The sequence below is a fragment of the Lepus europaeus genome, chromosome 9, assembly GCF_033115175.1.
Source record: "Lepus europaeus isolate LE1 chromosome 9, mLepTim1.pri, whole genome shotgun sequence".
Taxonomy (NCBI): Eukaryota; Metazoa; Chordata; class Mammalia; order Lagomorpha; family Leporidae; genus Lepus; species Lepus europaeus.
The window spans coordinates 79,203,123-79,221,087 of record NC_084835.1 but is presented as its reverse complement, the minus strand read 5'-3'; the positions used below and the strand labels follow the sequence as shown (position 1 = coordinate 79,221,087).

Sequence of the window (17,965 nt, the reverse complement as noted above, 5' to 3'; positions counted from 1 at the left end):
ATTAAATATCAATGTATTGATACTATTTTAGACTAACTGACTCAGAATCCCTGTGCGGAGCCTTGCCATTATATATTTTAAAAGTCTCTCTGGGTGGTTTGACTCTGCAGGGGATTACAATAACTGTCCTGTAGCCACTTACTGCTCAACATCTATACCAGGAACCTAAAGAAAGATCATGGGGCTGTCACTGTGGTTCAGCAGATTAAGCCACCATCTGCGATGTTATCAGAGCAGAAGTTCTAGGTCTTGTTGCTCCATTTCCAATCCAGCTCCCTGCTAATGCACCTGGGAAAGCAGAGGAAGATGGTCCAAGTACTTGGGCCCCTGCACCCACAGGAAAGACCTGGATGGAGTTCCTTGCCCCTGGCCTTGGCCTGGCCCTGTCCTGGTTGCTGCGACTGATGAAAGATTTCTCTTTCTCTCTCTGTCTCTGTCTCCTCTTTCTGTCACTCAACATTTCAAGTAAATAAAATAAATATTTAAAAAAGGGTTTGAAATTCAGATATTTATTTTTATTATTTGATAGTCATTTTGGCAAAATATTTATGTATTTGATAGAGTAGCAGTAATTAGTTTAAATTAACTCCATATCAAATTTATCACTCTGATCTTATTTACATTCCTGTTATGATCAGAGTTTGAAAAAACAAAAGCACCAAAATACCATATATGGATATATGGATTCTAAATGATCTTTTTCCTTAAGGAACTATAAAAAAATTTAAAAGCAACACTAAATCCTATTCCTTTCTTTGTAGATGGTAGATCGTGTACTGGAACACTTGCAGTGAACATTGAAGATGTGAATGATAATGCACCTGAAATACTTCAAGATTATGTAACAATCTGCAAATCAACAATGGGCTACACTGACATTTCAGCTGCTGATCCTGATGAGCCCGCCCATGGAGCTCCATTTTATTTCAGCTTGGGAAATACTTCTCCAGAAATTAATAGAATCTGGACCCTCCACAGAGTTAATGGTATTTAATAATGAGTGGTATTTAATAATGAATAATGATATATCCTGAAACCAACTGAGAATTACTAGGGAATAGATTTGTTGCTTACATAATACATAAAATAAGATTGATTCCCACTAATATATTTTGGAGGGATAAACTAGTCTTTCACAAATATTAAAATAAAATAAATTATAATTTTTATGAAGGCAAAGTTTATACTATAACAAGGGCAAAGATCCTTCATTAAAATATTGGGCAGTTTATAATTATGTTTATCATTTTGAAAATATACTTAATATTGAAATCCTCATAAAAACTTAATCTGTTTGATTAAGATTGTGTATTCTCTAGTTATATACCATACATTAGCATTTGTGGATATGAATTTCACAGGAAAGTAAATGTATTTTTTATTTTATTAAAAATGATATATTACACCAACAAGAGAAAATGTATAATCTCAAAGTGAGATTACATTTTAAAAACAAGATAATTTTTAATTTTCAAATTTTTATTTTTTCATTCATAATATTTATGGAGCACCTACTATCTATCACTGTTCCAAATCCTGATGATATTTATACAGATAAACAAGATGGACAAAACTTCAGCTTAATGCTCAACCTTGGTGAAATCTTTCTCGAAGTGGGAGTGACACTGTGGCTTTCTCCAGCTGTGTGGTAGCACCTTTCCTGTTGAATTTCCATGCATTTACTGCTCTCCTCCAGTACATGAATTTCTCAGAACATTTGTAATTCATCTTTCTTTTTCTAGCACCTAACCAGAATTACTAGATACTAGCTACTTACTAATATTTGTTTATTATATAATAGGTGAATAAATATGCATAAAAGAAGAAATATACAAGGGGAATAAGGAAATCAGTGTTGCTTGTGTGTAGAAGGTTGTTGTAGGAATGCCAAGTGGGTGGCAGGAATGGTAGAATCTGGTGGTGAAGGGCCTTATGTGCCAGTCCTAAGAGACTGACCCTTGTAGAGTAGGAAACAAACAGCAGGCATGCATTGAAGTCTGCAAATATGGCAATGCAGCTCTCATTTGTCCAGGTTTATGTCTTACAAAGGTGACAATGGTGACAGGATGACAATTTAAAGAGGGCAAAACGGAGTAGTAAGGAAAATCTGAGGCTACTGCACTACTGTGAATAAATTATATGACCGTGGCTCAGCTTGTGATCGCGACGGGGGAGGTCTTATCTTACACATATAGTAGTACCGAAGGATCCAAAATAAACCCAAGTTTAACGAACGTTTCTTTGAGGAGCTCTTAGATATGTGGTGCATCCAAATAACCTGAAAGTTCTTAACAGCCAAAATGATGCATTTATCATGGTTTAGAAATACAACATGAATTCCAGGATACACCTTATGCTAAACTACTCCACCATTTCACTTGGTCTGTTACAGAAATTTGAGCAGGTTGTATCTGTCATTGAAAGTCTATGGAACTTTGGGGTAGATGATAATAAGGTCACTAAAATGGGATATCAAGAGTGTTGGAAAAATTTGGCTATCACACTTGATAAAAACAAATTGTTATGATATAGACCTACCTGGTTTTGTATAAGCTTTATAAGCAGCCTGAGTAATATTAATTTGCTTTCTGGCATTGAGATTACTACCAGATATAAAGTGTTAATTGGTAAAGTTCTGTTGTGTTTTGAAAAATTACCTTATTCATAAATATAATGGATTGATACCAAAAGATAAATGTATAAGAGAATTTGAATTTAGGACATCGTTTGTGTTGACATGAAGGTGTTAATTCTTTATGAGTACACTCATTCTAAAGGAAAATGGTTTAACCATAATAGCCAATGTGGCATTATTAGTTTGCATAACTAAAGAAATATTAAATATTGCTAGAATGCCACTGGGTCACTCCAATGCCAAATTGTTTCTTTAGGGAAGTCTTACAAAGTGTTGCAAAGGGCTCAAAAATGTTGATAATATGTTGATGACAGCCCTCCATTTTTATTTATTTATTTTCTCTTCCTTAAGAATAATAGTTTTTAAAATGAATTTTGTGAAATGGATTCTAAGTGTTGGATACATGGTCATTACAAAAAACCAGTTCTTTTATTTTCTTTCAGATACAGCTGCCCGTCTTTCGTATCAGAAAAATGCTGAACTTCAAGAATATTTCATTCCTATTACTGTAAAAGATAGAGCAGGTCAATCTGCAACAAAAACCTTGAGAGTCAATCTGTGTGATTGTACTCACTCAAATCAGTGTTTCTCAGCCCCGAGGAGTGCACGAGTAGAACTTGGAAAATGGGCGATCCTTGCAATATTACTGGGAATAGCTCTACTGTTTTGTAAGTACTTTCATTTATTTAAAGTTAAAATAAATAATAAAAGATTTAAGTTCAGGAAAGGGTCTTTAAAAAATAAACTTGTCCAAGTATCCATTAGGCATACATCTGTTTTCTAAATTTCTTTTGTGTTATTATCTGAGTTCTGTTAATATATTTTGTGTTATAGGGTGCATTATGATTCTTGAGGTAAAAGATTTCAAACTTGGACTTGAAAGTTCCTTGTATTGCACTAGATCTGCCAAAATATAGCTTTTCTTTCCTGATCCTAGTGCTACCTCTTTTAGAGCTAAAGAGAGCAATGTGAAAGTTCTGCCATATGAAATTCCAATAAAGCCCACTTTAATTTCATGTTTTCTCACCACTCAGCCACAGAATTATGGGAGATGTTCAGATTGCAACAATGCCTCTTCTCGAGTATATCTTGCCAATGTTGCACTCTAACTCCCTTCTTGCAAGTTGTGTAGTTCCTAATGGCACCTTATTTTACCCTGTTTTTATTTCCATCCAGTCTTCCAGCCTGGATGAGCTTTGTTCTGTGATGAGCTTTGTTCTGTGATAGGAGTCATTAGTAAGAGCAAGTCTATAGAACCAGGCTGCCATGGTTTGTACACCAGCTTTGTCACTTGCATGCCATATGACTTGGATCAAATTACTTCAATCATCTTATCTATACAAGGAAACAATTTTGGTGTTCTACCTTGTGGGACAGCATCTGTAAAGTGAGTGCTTAGAGACATGTATGGCAAATTTCTAATAGAAGCTTATAATTTTTCATCAATTCAGCAAAATGAATATATATGGAATAACTTCTGTATACCAGAAACTGTTCTGGGTGTTTGGAGTTAGTGAACAAAACAGACAAAAACAAATGAACCACAAACAAATTGCATTATGGCAGAAAATGCATGAATAAGTTAAATGCTGTGAAGGAAAAAAATGGAGCAAAATAATTAGGAAACAAAGTGCAATGGAATTTGTGTGTGAAGATTTTGGTGTTAGCGATTGAGATTTTTAGTAGATAGTTCAATCAGGCATAACTGAGAAGGTTGTTGCTGATTTTTGGAAGAAGTGAAAGTTATCCATGTAGAATACCTGAGGGAGGGGAGAGGTTTCAGTTTGATGGAAAGTCAGTACTGAGGTCCCAAGTTGAATATATGTCGAGAAGTCAATGCATAGCTGGAAGATCAGTATAGCTAGAAAGTAGTGGAAGAGGAGAAGATTAGGAAATGGAACCTTAAAGGAAACACAGGGCCACATAGAGTAGGCAAGATGTGTCACACTTTTCCTGTAAAGAATTGGATTATATACGAAGGTCTTCAAATGAAACCATATTTCAAAATTTTTGTATCAAAATAAAATTTCTTTTTTTGTTCCATTTTTCATGAATTTTTTGAAGTACCCACTATATCTACCCAATAACAAGAAAGCAGATATAGAAAATTTGCAAATGAAGGCATAATTATGGTCTAGTAGAACTTTTATATGGGTATTACAAGTTGCATTTCATGCTGTTTTCACATATCATGATCTGTTATTTTTAATTTTTAACAACCTTTTAAAAGCATAGTCTTAGCTTGTGGCCTGTACAAAAACATGTGGTTGGCTGGATTTGGGGCCCTGTTGTGCCAGTTTGTCATAAACAATCAGTAGAACATTGTAAAGATTTGTTATTGTTATTCCTATTGGTTTTATTTATTTCAAATCTCTCACAATTATGAGTAGAATAAAAATGGTGAACAGACAAGACACAAAGTATGTTGAATTAAGATAGTTGGAAATAAGTCTATTTTGGGAAAAAGGTCTGTCTTGTGTTTTTGTATTGGCCAAAAATACTTTTGGGAAAAATCAGTAAGCCTTTTCAATGTCTTTGTCTTAAATAAGTGTCAATGATTTCTTAATGTACAATTTAACTCATAATTCAAAATATTTTAACATAATGGGCACAATTAAATCACTCTATCATATAGAAAAATTATCAAAATGCATATGATCTCTGCAGATTGTAAATTCCAAGCTAAATTCTGGCCTGTTAATTTAGAAAGGCAAGATAATTTAGGGGAAACCACACTTATTGGCTTTATTTTCCCTCTGTGCTTCAAATAACAAAAATAAAGGATTATTATTTTATACTATGATATTAAATTAATGTACTATGAATATTATTTTATATTCTGCACATAAGATTATTTTATACTGTGCATATATGATGCATAATAAATTAAATTATATCAAATGCGTATTAAATTAAGGTTTTTAATTTTTTTAAACTCAGCTGTATTGCTAACTTTAGTATGTGGAATTGTTGGTGCCAGAAAAGGAAAACATTTTCCTGAAGATTTAGCACAGCAAAACTTAATTATATCAAACACAGAAGCACCTGGAGATGACAGAGTGGTAAGTAATTAAGTGGATATTTATCTTTATTTCTCATAATTTTTATAATTCATCCTTATGAGGTTATTTCAAAATTTAGGAATGAATTAATATTTTTAATTTGACCAGAATTAGTAGGTATAAATATTTTGTCTGTAAATATTCAAATGTTTGTATAGTGGCATTTATTAAACTGGATACACTGTTTTTGTTCTTTTCCAATCTCTGGTGTTCTGATTTAAACTTGTTCTTTGATGTTGTAAATTTATTATAACAATGAGCTTTTTGGTCACTTTCTACAATGTTTATTCCCAGATATTATTTGTTTATCTAACTGATCATTTATAATAAGAAAAAAAGAAGTTTGCTGAGACTTCTGAAGATAACCTGGAAAACATCAAAGACATTTATGCGAAAAGGAGTTGGGTTGGAAGATTTCTTCCATTCTCTTTGTTCATAGATTTTTGAGACCTCTGATGTACTTGTTATTCTGTGGGAAGTATACCAGGGACTTCCAAAAGTTTGTGGAGAATGAAATTTAAAAATTTTATTTGTTGCAAAATTTTAAAAAATATTTATTTATTTATTTGAAAGGCAGATTATAGAGAGGCAGAAGCAGAGAGAGAAAGAGAGAGAGTGAGAGAGAGATCTTCCATCTGCTGGTTTACTCCCCAGATGGCTGCAACGGCTGGAGCTGAGCCGATCTGAAGCCAGAATCCAGGAGCTTCTTCCAGGTCTCCCATGTGGCTACAGTGGCCCAAGGACTTGGACCATCTTCTGCTGTTTTCGCAGGCACATTAGCTGGGACCTGGATTGAAAGTGGAGCAGCTAGAACTCAAACTGGCCCATATGGGATGCCAGCATTGCAGGATGCTATGTCACAGCGCCAGCCCCTGTGCAAAAATTTTTGAAGTTCATGCATACAAAGTGAATTTGCAAAGTTGATAAGAAATATGTATTATTAAAAATGATGCATGGATTCCAAAACTTTTTTTCACCAAAAATAAACTTCTCTCTCTTTTTTTAAACTTTTATTTACTAAATATAAATTTCCAAAGTACAGCTTTTGAAGTACAGTGGCTTTTTCCCCCTCATAACTTCCTTCCCACCCACAACCATCCCATCTTCTGCTCCCTCTCCCATCCCATTCACATCAAGATTCATTTTCAATTATTTTTATATACAGAAGATCAATTTAGTATATACTAAATAAAAATTTCAACAGTTTGCACCCACACAGAACATAAAATGTAAAGTACTATTTGAGTACTAGTTATACTGTTAATTCACATAGTATAACACATTAAGGACAGAGATCCTACATGGGGAGTAAGTGAACAGTGACTCCTGTTGTTGATTTAACAATTGATACTCTTGTTTATAGCGTCAGTAATCAACCTAGGCTGTTGTCATGGGTTGCCAAGGCTATGGAAGCCTTTTGTGTTCACCGATTCTGATCTTATTTAGACCAGGTCATAGTCAAAGTGGAAGTTCTCTCCTCCCTTCAGAGAAAGGTACTTTCTTCTTTGATGGCCAGCTCTTTCTACAGGGATCTCTCTCACAAAGATCTTTCATTTAGGCCATTTTCATTTTTTTTTTTTTTTGCCAGAGTGTCTTGGGTTTCCATGCCTGAAATACTCTTATGGGCTTTTTAGCCAGATCTGAATGCCTTAAGGGCTGATTCTGAGGCCAGAGTGCTCTTTAGGACATCTGCCATTCTATGAGTCTGCTGTGTATCCTGCTTCCCATGATGGATCGTTCTCTCCTTTTTAATTCTATCAGAGAAGAGGAAAAAGCCTAAGGAATAAAAAAGGCCATGGCAAAGTTCAGGGACTGTTCAACAAGTAATAAGTAAGTTGATCTGGAAATAAAGAAATCATGTTTTGTAATAGAGACTTAAAACTTAAACGAGGTTGAGGGTATGGAGAGAGAGAGGTAGAAGAGAGAAGTGGTGGATATCCTACGGGGACGATTTTGGATTTATTCTCTTGATAAGGAATAGCTTTGGTGCAAAAGACTTCTGCAAGGCTTTTCTGCGGGAGTTTGACCAAATGTAAGCCTTTGATGTTGAGTCAGAAAGGAGATTAATGAGAATAGGAAGACATTAAAGATGAGATAGATGAAAGTTTTGGAGATTTTGAAGTTTAAACATGAGATTACTGGAATGATGGTAATGGAGAGAATTGGAAATGAAAAAAAAAAAAACAACCTGGTGTTAAAATGGAAATGGCATAGAAAATTAATTAATTTGAAAAAAAATTATTTAGGATCTCTGTCTTTAATGTGCTGTACATTGCTATTTAATGCTATAATTAGTAATCCAATGGTAGTTTTTTCACTTTATGTTGCTATATGGGCAAAATGTTGAAATCTTTACCTAATATATACTAAACTGATCTTCTGTATACAAAGAGAATTGAAAATGAATCTTTACATGAATGGAAGGGGAAAGGGAGCGGGAAAGGGGAGGGTTGCGGGTGGGAGGGAAGTTATGGGAGGGGGGAAGCCATTGTAACCCATAAGCTATACTTTGGAAATTTATATTCATTAAATAAAAGTTTAATAAAAAAAATTCCTGGAAAATAAAAAAAAAATAAGGATGCAGAGAATATTTTTAAAGTCATAAATAAGTTATTGACTGATTGGATTTAAGGCACAAAGTGAAAAATAGAGATGAAGAGGCAAAGTTATAGCCAGAGGCACTAACCACATGCCAGTTCTCTGTATTTTGGGGTAAAGGTGTCATTTCCCGCTTTTGACTTCTTCCCATCATCCACAATCAGAGCCCTTCTATGTTTGACATGTCTAAAATCAGAAAATAGATCAGAAAAGTGGATTTAGTTCTTTTTTTATTTCTTTACTCATAGTAAATTCTTATTTTATATCTTGTAATGAATAACTTTTCCTTAATATTTATTCTTTGCCATTTGGGGTTACAGTTGATGGAATTGATTGGCACTTCACAATTTTTACCACTCTCAGGAACACTTCTAAAAGAGGTTTGGAATTATTTATTCATGTAGGAAAGTTATACAAATGACAATAAATTTCATAATGAGTATACAAGCCCATATTAATACAATGAGAAAAGGTGGTGATTTTAGTTTTGGATCAGAGTTTTAATTGAAGGCATTCTGATTAGGTTAGGATTTGGGTGAAAAAAATCAAGAAAAGTAAATCTAGAACTTTATTGATATGGATAAAGAGTTGTTGCTGCCCAGTGAGAATAACTTTGGGGAATGCAGATGGAGATGGACAGGATGGAATAGAAAATTAGCGAGGGTATGAATGCCCACACTGGAGGCTAAACTTTGATTTTAATTTCTTTTCACTTCTTCTTTTCTTAGCTTAGAAATATGGTCTTTGAATTTGTATTTATTATGACAAAGTGATATCATAAATGAAATTTAATAGCCAGCACTTTTTAAATAGAATTATATTAAGGCAGTAACTCTAGTAAAAAATATAGTATAGCATTGCCACCAAATGGCTATTTTTAATTCTCCTTTCTGTTTCTTTCCCCTAAAGTAAAGAAATAGTAGTATGACATTTATAGAATTATTCAAGGTTTGGTAAATCATCTGAGCTGAAAATTTTCCAGGTTAATAAGAAATTTTGTGCATTAAATGGAAAAATCCTGGGGCTGGTATTGAGGCACAGTGAGTTAAACCATTGCCTGTGATGCTGGCATCCCATTTCAGAATTCCAGTTAGAGTTCCAGCAACTCAGTTTTTGATCCATATTCCTAATAATACACAAGGAAAGTCAATGGAAGATGGCCCAAGTAATTGGTCCCCTGCTACCCACTTAGAAGACCGGGATGGAATGAAGTTCCTGGCTGTTGGCAGTCATTTGGGAAGAGAACCAGTGGATAGAAAATCAATTTCTCAATCTCTCTCTCTCTCTCTCTCCCTGCCTTTCAAATGAATACACAAATCTTTTATAAGATAGAAAAATCTTATGTTGATCAGAAGATCCCACATTAGAGAGCCTAATTATGAGGAGATTCTTTCTTTTTAAATATTTTATTTATTTGAAAGTCAGTTACAAAAGGGTGAAGAGAAGAGAATTTCCATTATCTCCACTGTCTTTTTTTTTCATAGATTTATTTATTTTTTTGAAAAGTAGGGATACAGAGAGAGAAGGGAGGAATAGAGAGGAAAAGAGAGAGAGAGAGAGACAGAGAGAGAGAGAGAGAGAGAGAGAGAGAGAGAGAGAGATCTTCCATGCACTGGTTCACTCTCCAAATGGCCAGGACCGCTGGGGATGGGCCAGGCAAAAACCAGGAATCAGAAGCTTCTTGCAAGTCTCCCATGTGGGTACAAGGGCCCAAATACTGCTTTCTCTCTCTCTCTTTTTTTATCTAGTAAATATAAATTTCCAAAGTACAGTTTATGGATTACAATGGCTTCCCTCCCCCATAATTTCCCTCCCACTTGCACCCCTCCAATCTCCCGCTCCCTCTCCCATTCCATTCACATCAAGATTCATTTGCAATTATCTTTATATACAGAAGATCGATTTAGTATATATTAAGTAAAGATTTCATCAGTTTGCATCCACACAGGAACATAAAGTGTAAAATACTGTTTCAGTACTAGTTATAGCATTACTTCATGTTGGACAACACATTAAGGACAGATCCCACATGAGAAGTAAGTACACAATGACTCCTGTTGATGACTTAACAATTTGACACTCTTGTTTATGGTGCCAGTAATCTCCCTAGGCTCTAGTCATGAGTTGCCAAGGCTATGGAAGCCTTTAGAGTTTGCCGACTTCGATCTTATTCCAACAGGGTCATAGTCAAAGTGGAAGTTCTCTCCTCCTTTCAGAGAAAGGTACCACCTTCTTTGATGGTCCCATTCTTTCCACTGGGATCTCACTCACTGAGATCTTTCATTTAGATCTTCTTCTTCTTCTTCTTCTTTTTTTTTTTTTCCCAGAGTGTCTTGGATTTCCATACCTAAAATACTCTCATGGGCTCTTCAGCCAGATACGAATGCCTTAAGGGCTGATTCTGAGGCCAGAGTGCTATTTAGGACATCTGCCATTTTATGAGTCTGCTGTGTATCCCACTTCCCATGATGGATCGTTCTCTCCCTTTTTGATTCTATCAGTTAGTATTAGCAGACACTAGTCTTGCTTGTGTGATCCCTTTGAATGTTAGACCTATCAGTGTGATCAATTATGAACTGAAATTGATCACTTGGACTAGTGAGATGGCATTGGTACATGCCACCTTGATGGGATTGTATTGGAATTCCCTGGCACGTTTCTAACTCTACTATTTGGGGCAAATCCAATTGAGCATGTCCCAAATTGTACATCTCGTCCCTCTCTTATTCCCACTCTTATATTTAACAGGGATCAGTTTTCAGTTAAAATTTAAACACCTAAGAATAATTGTGTGTTAATTACAGAGTTCAACCACTAGTACTGGAACAAAAAAAATACTAAAATGGGATAAAGTATTACATTGTACATCAACAGTCAGGACAAGAGCTGATCAAGTCACTGTTTCTCATAGTGTCCATTTCACTTCAACAGGTTTCCCCTTTGGTGCTCAGTTAGTTTTCACCGATCAGGGAGAACATATGATATTTGTCCCTTTGGGACTGGCTTAATTCACTCAGCCTAATGTTTTCCAAATTCCTCCATCTTGTTGCAAATGACCGGATTTCATTGTTTTTGACTGCTGTATAGTATTCTATAGAGTACATGTCCCATAACTTCTTTATCCAGTCTACTGTTGATGGGCATTTGGGTTGGTTTCAGGTCTTAGCTATTGTGAATTGAGCTGCAATAAACATTAAGGTGCAGACAGCATTTTTGTTTGCCAATTTAATTTCCTTTGGGTAAATTCCAAGGAGTGGGATGGCTGGGTTGTATGGTAGGGTTATATTCAGGTTTCTGAGGAATCTCCAGACTGACTTCCCTAGTGGCTTAGCCAGTTTGCATTCCCACCAACAGTGGGTTAGTGTCCCTTTTTCCCCACATCCTCTCCAGCATCTGTTGTTGGTAGATTTCTTAATGTGAGCCATGCTAACTGGGGTGAGGTGAAACCTCATTGTGGTTTTGATTTGCATTTCCCTGATTGCTAATGATTTTGAACATTTTTTATGTGCCTGTTGGCCATTTGGATTTCTTCTTTTGAAAAATGTCTATTGAGGTCCTTTGCCCATCTCTTAAGTGGGTTGTTTGTTTTGATGTTGTGGAGTTTCTTGATCTCTTTGTAGATTCTGGTTATCAACCCTTTATCTGTTGCATAGTTTGCAAATACTTTTTCCCATTCTGTCAGTTGCCTCTTCACTTTCCTGACTGTTTCTTTTGCCATACAGAAACTTCTCAATTTGATGCAATCCCAAATGTTAATTTTGGCTTTAACTGCCTGTGCTTCTGGGGGTCTTTTCCAAGAAGTCTTTGCCGGTGCCAATATCTTGCAGGGTTTCTCCAATGCTCTCTAATAATTTGATGGTGTTGGGTCATAGATTTAAGTCTTTAATCCATGTTGAGTGGATTTTTGTGTAAGGTGAAAGGTAGGGGTCTTGCTTCATGCTTCTGCACGTGGGAATCCAATTTTCCCAGCACCATTTATTGAATAGACTGTCCTTACTCCAGGGATTGGTTTTGGATCCTTGATCAAATATAAGTTGGCTGCAGATGTTTGGATTGATTTCTGGTGTTTCTATTCTGTTCCATTGGTCTATCCATCTGTTTCTGTACCAGTACTATGCTGTTTTGATTATAACTGCCCTGTAGTATGTCCTGAAATCTGGTATTGTGATGCCTCCGGCTTTGTTTTTGTTGTACAAGGTTGCTTTAGCTATTCGAGGTCTCCTGTGTCTCCATATGAATTTCAGCATTATTTTTTCCAGATCTGAGAAGAATGTCTTCGGTATCTTGATTGGTATTGCATTGAATCTGTAAATTGCTTTTGGGAGAATGAGCATTTTGATGATATTGATTCTTCCAATCCATGAGCATGGAAGATTTTTCCATTTTTTGGTATCCTCTTCTATTTCTTTCTTTAAGATTTTGCAATTTTCATCATAGAGATCTTTAACGTCCTTGATTAAGTTTATTCCAAGGTATTTGATTGTTTTTGTAGCTGTTGTGAATGGGATTGATCTTAGAAGTTCTTCCTCATCCGTGGCATTGCCTGTGTATACAAAGGCTGTTGATTTTTGTGCATTGATTTTATATCCTGCTACTTTGCCAAACTCTTCTATGAGTTCCAATAGTCTCTTAGTAGAGTTCTTTGGGTCCCCTAAATAAAGAATCATATCATCTGCAAAGAGGGATAGTTTGAGTTCTTTCTTCCCAATTTGTATCCCTTTAATTTCTTTTTCTTGCCTAATAGCTCTGGCTAAAACTTCGAGAACTATATTGAATAGCAGTGGTGAGAGTGGGCATCCATGTCTGGTACCAAATCTCAGTGGAAATGCTTCCAACTTTTCTCCATTCAATAGGATGTTGGCTGTGGGTTTTTCATAAATTCCTTTGATTGTTTTGAGGAATGTTCCTTCCATACCCAGTTTGCTTACAGTTTTCATCATGTGGGGGTGTTTTATTTTATCAAATGCTTTCTCTGCATCTATTGAGATAATCATATGGTTTTTCTTCTGCAGTCTGTTAATGTGGGGTATCACATTTCTCTCAAATATTGCTTTCTCGGGCTCAATTGCAGGGAGCTGGATCTGAAGCGGAGTAGCCAGGACGTGAATCTATTCCCATATGGGATGCCTACACTGTAGGTGGAGGATTAACCTTCTATGCTGCAGTGCCGACCCCCCTAATTCACAGTTTAATACTTGATTTTTCTGATGCTTCTATCATTAATCCCCCCAACTGTCCCCCACTCACCTGGCTTTGATGTACAATTTTCTCTGGATATCTTTTCCTGTGGCTTCAACTACCACATCTTTGATAGTGAATTCCAGAATTTTATCTCCAGGTTAGATTGCTCAGCTGAGCTCAAAATCCACATATCCATAGGTTCATCTTGGATGTTCCATGTGTTTCTCTTGTTTATGTTTTCGCAATTAAACTGCTCACTCTCCTCTTGCCTATGAATACATCTTCCCTATCTTAATGAGTTACACCCTCTGTCTTGTTGCACAAGTGAAGCACAAAGGGACAGTTTCTAACTCTTCCCTTTTCTGCCTCATCCCTCTGTACCACTAGTAGACTCTGATGGAGTTCAACCACTTCTTCAATTATCACTGCTTTGATTTTGTCTTATGTCCTTATCATTTTTCAATAATACAGTGACCCCTGTCACTAAACTGTGACACTAAACTTATCTCCATATTTATTTCCCACATTAGTGCCCAGAGTGATAATTTTAAGTATGTTCCACCCCCTAATAGGTGAAATTACTTCATTGGGTATCCATAATCTTCATGATTATGTCTATTTTTTGCGTGGTTTATAGATCTTTATATCCTCTGACCTTTTATACCTTGCCAGAGTGGGTTCTGTCATGCTCTCTTTCTCTCCTCTCCCTCCCTCCCTCCCTCTCTCTTTCTCTCTCCTTTTCTCTCTTTTTCACTTTCTCCCTCTCTCACTCAGTCCTCTATGCAATAACCATTCTCAGCTGACTGAAGCACCCCACTGCCTTTGTGTCCAGACTCTCCTGAAGGTATTGCATCCTTCCTCCCACTCTTCCTGGTCTTCAGTCCCTCAGCTCCAAGTTTTCCCAGACTACTCCACCTGGTCTCTCTGGGTTTGAATTTTGATGTTGTGCTTTTGTGCTCTTATGGCAGTCTGTGCTCACCTACATAGTAGAATAATTTTTTGATTTTTCCCCCCATGGGAATAAGAGCTTCTTGAAACCTATTGAGGGACTACGTCCATCATTGCATAGGCCTTGGGATTTTTGCGTATAATTAGAAACTAATATCTGTTGAATGGATCAATGAATGAAAGATTGAATAAGTGTTTTCTTTCTCTTATCTTCTTGTTAATTGACTTGGATATTTCCTCCCAACATGAATGGCTTTATTTGCTTTTATTTCAGTGCTCTGCCAATGGATTTATGACACAGACTGGCAACAACTCTAGCCAAGGCTTTTGTGGCACCATGGGATCAGGAGTCAGAAATGGAGGGCCAGAGACCATTGAAATGCTGAAGGGACACCAGACCTTAGACTCCTGTCGGGGGGCTGGGCATCACCATACCTTGGATTCCTGCAGGGGAGGACAGGTGGAGATGGAAAACTGCAGATACACTTACTCTGAGTGGCACAATTTCACTCAGCCCCGACTTGGTGAAGTGAGTTTTCCCATGTATTTTTGACTGTAAAATTTAAGTATCCAAGTGGAAAGAATGAGAAATTGAAATTAAAAGATATTTTCATAATCTGCTTTTCTATATTGTTCCATTTCTCTTCTCTTGCTTGCTTTGGTCATTTTAAAATACTTTTTGATTCTTTTACATTATCTAATGTAAAAGGTCTGTTTTATTCTATTCTATTTCACTTAATTTCTAAAATCTCATAAAAAGTGGAGATTTCTCACATCATTCACTAAAGTTTCATTATTAGATATTGTTTTATCTCATGAAACTTTTTTATATAGAAGAAGGAAAACAAACATTTCTACACAGTTTTGGGATAAACAATAAATAACAAGATTCATGTGAAATATTTATTTTTTGTTTTTTATTTTATGAAAATTTTATAAATTATAATCATGAATCTTATATGGTTGAAAATGTTATAGTATACTTATATGTAGAATGTGGAGTGATTAAGTCAAACTTGTTAACATATTAATTGTCTCAAATGCTTATTTTTTATAGTGACAGCTTTTAATATTTACTGCCCTAAAATTTTGAAATATATAATCCACTATAATCACCATTATATGAAATATTTTTAGTATGTTAAGTACCAAGCAAATACAAATTGCTTTTATTTAGAGGAAATTAATAATATGAAAGGAAGGATTAATTAAATGAGAGATTCTCAATCCACATCAAAATGCAATGGGAGGCTTTTTTTTTCTTTTTTTATGGGAGGAAGCTTTTAACTAATATGAATGCCTGTGCTCTACCCTGAAAGATTCTCATTTAACTAGTTTGGCATCATTTTTTTTTCAGGTGATTTGTATGTATATCTAGGGTTTAGAATTTCTGGATTAAATTCTCTTTAGTTTATTGTATTTGTTTATTTGAAAGTTAGAGAGGAAAACAGAGACAGACACACAGAAATCTTCCATTTGCTGGTGTCATCCCCAAATGTCAGTGATGGCCAAGGCTGGGTCAGGCTGAAACCAGGAGCCTGGAACTTAATCTAGGTCAGTCATCACCTGATGCTTCCCAAGGGTATGGATTAGCAGGAAGCTGGAATTGGGAGCAGTGCTGGGATCTGAATCGAGGCACCCTGATATGGGATACCGGCTTCCCAAATAGCATTGTATCCTCTGTGCCAAAGTCCCTAGAAGTTCTTTCTTGTGTAGTGTTTTCACCTCTTTCATCAGAAGATACCAATGCTATTCCTACAGAAACATCTGATCAGAAGTCCTTAATCCTTGATTTGGCTACAAATGGACAATATTCTGTGATGTGTCCAGAGCAGGGTTTTTTGTTGTTGCTGTTAATTTTCTTTTTCTTTTTTTCTTTTTTTTTTTTTTTGTAAAATTGGTAGGTTAAGCCAGTTAAATGTGCTCTGATTTAGAGGCAGAGTGAGCCTACCGGGGAGGAAAGGGTAGAGGCCTAGAAATTTTACAAGTCTACAAACAGACTGGTGGCATACCTGATGGCAGTAGACAGGGCTGAATGCCTGGTCTCTCTTCATTACAAATGCCCTATTTTTGCAATATGGATTAGGTTGACATTTTAAATTCAATGAATTTTTTTGTGCAACTCTGTGTTTTGCCATATTTTGATTATCTTGGAAAATTGGTTCTAAGGCCTATGTAGTAAATCTGCATTATTGTTTCACCATTAATTTCCAAAATAATCCTACCAGATGGTCACTGTATTCTCATTTTGGAAATGAAGAGATTGAAACCTAAAGATGTTTAGCAATTTGCTCAAAAATCCCATAACTAGTTGGTAGAGCCAGAGCTTTGACTAAAAATCAGGATTGTTTGACTTTCAAGGTCAAATTCTTCAACATGATACATATTTTCTCAACCTTGTGGACTAGCTAGACTTCTAGATATATAAAATTCAGGAATTAGCATTTAATCCTAACTCAAATGTACTTAAATATAACACTGTATACATAATTTTTATGTGTATGGATTACTAGAAATGTAGACTATACTGACTTTATAGTACAATTGTGATATAGACCAACCATGTGCATTTTCTGTGTGTAGGAATCCATTAGAGGACACACTGGTTAAAAATTAAACATAAAAGGTAAATAAAAATAAATTTTATGTTCATATGTTTAACTTGTTTTAAACAATAATAAATCCATTTTTAAAAATTTTGCAGAAGTTACATCTGTGTAATCAGGATGAAGAGCACATGCCATCTCAAGATTATGTTCTTGCATATAACTATGAAGGAAGAGGCTCTCCAGCTGGCTCTGTAGGCTGCTGCAGTGAAAAGCAGGAAGAAGATGGACTTGACTTCTTAAATAACTTGGAACCTAAATTCATTACGTTAGCAGAAGCATGTACAAAGAGATAATGTCTCAATGCTACAATTAGAGATGTCTTTGCTATATGTTTTGGAGGTTTCCAAAAATGATACTGCAAATTTCAGTTACGATTTATATAGAGATGGCTCCTGACTTATGATGGTGCTACATATAATATTTCAGCTTTATCATGGTGTGAAAACTATGTGCATTCAATAGAAACTATGCTTCCAAGTTTGAATTTTGTCCTTTTCTCAGGCTAGTAATTGTGGTTAATATGCCCTCTCAAGATACTGGGCAGTAATAACCTCAGTTCCCAGAGAACCACAAAATCACAGGGGTGAAACTCTACAGGGTACTGTGTTTCTAAGCTCTGATGTTCAGTAGGTCAGTTGCAGTACATTAATTTTTGACTTAGAATATTTTCATTTATAAAAATGTAATTCCATTGTAAGTTGAAAAAAATCTGAATATAAAATGAATTTAAAAAATTTTATATAGCAGTATCTACCAATTTGCTTTTTAGAACAATGTGTTGCTTATTTTTACCAAGAAGTGCAAAATATTAAAATGCACAACAACCAAATCTCATGCTGTAGCATTAGAATTGAGGGCTAAAAGGGTCTCCTCTCTACAAATATTTTCTTAGTAATTATGTTTGATAAATATTAATCTAATAAAAGCTAAGC

General features: G+C 35.5%; 1 protein-coding gene across 2 annotated transcripts in view; it reads left to right on the top strand.

The window, feature by feature from the left end:
* Window positions 1-17,696, top strand: part of DSC3 (desmocollin 3) — a 58,436-nt gene extending 40,740 nt beyond the window's left edge. The window contains exons 12-17 of one of the 2 annotated variants that reach the window (XM_062200251.1): window positions 762-986; window positions 3,079-3,303; window positions 5,576-5,697; window positions 14,699-14,953; window positions 17,008-17,050; window positions 17,129-17,215. In XM_062200251.1, coding sequence (XP_062056235.1) covers window positions 762-986; window positions 3,079-3,303; window positions 5,576-5,697; window positions 14,699-14,953; window positions 17,008-17,034 — 854 coding nt within the window. In that variant the 3' untranslated portion in view covers window positions 17,035-17,050; window positions 17,129-17,215. Of the gene's footprint in view, window positions 1-761; window positions 987-3,078; window positions 3,304-5,575; window positions 5,698-14,698; window positions 14,954-17,007; window positions 17,051-17,128 lie in introns of both variants that reach the window. The other variant, XM_062200250.1, reaches the window with a different exon arrangement.
* The last annotated feature ends 269 nt before the right edge of the window (window positions 17,697-17,965 follow it).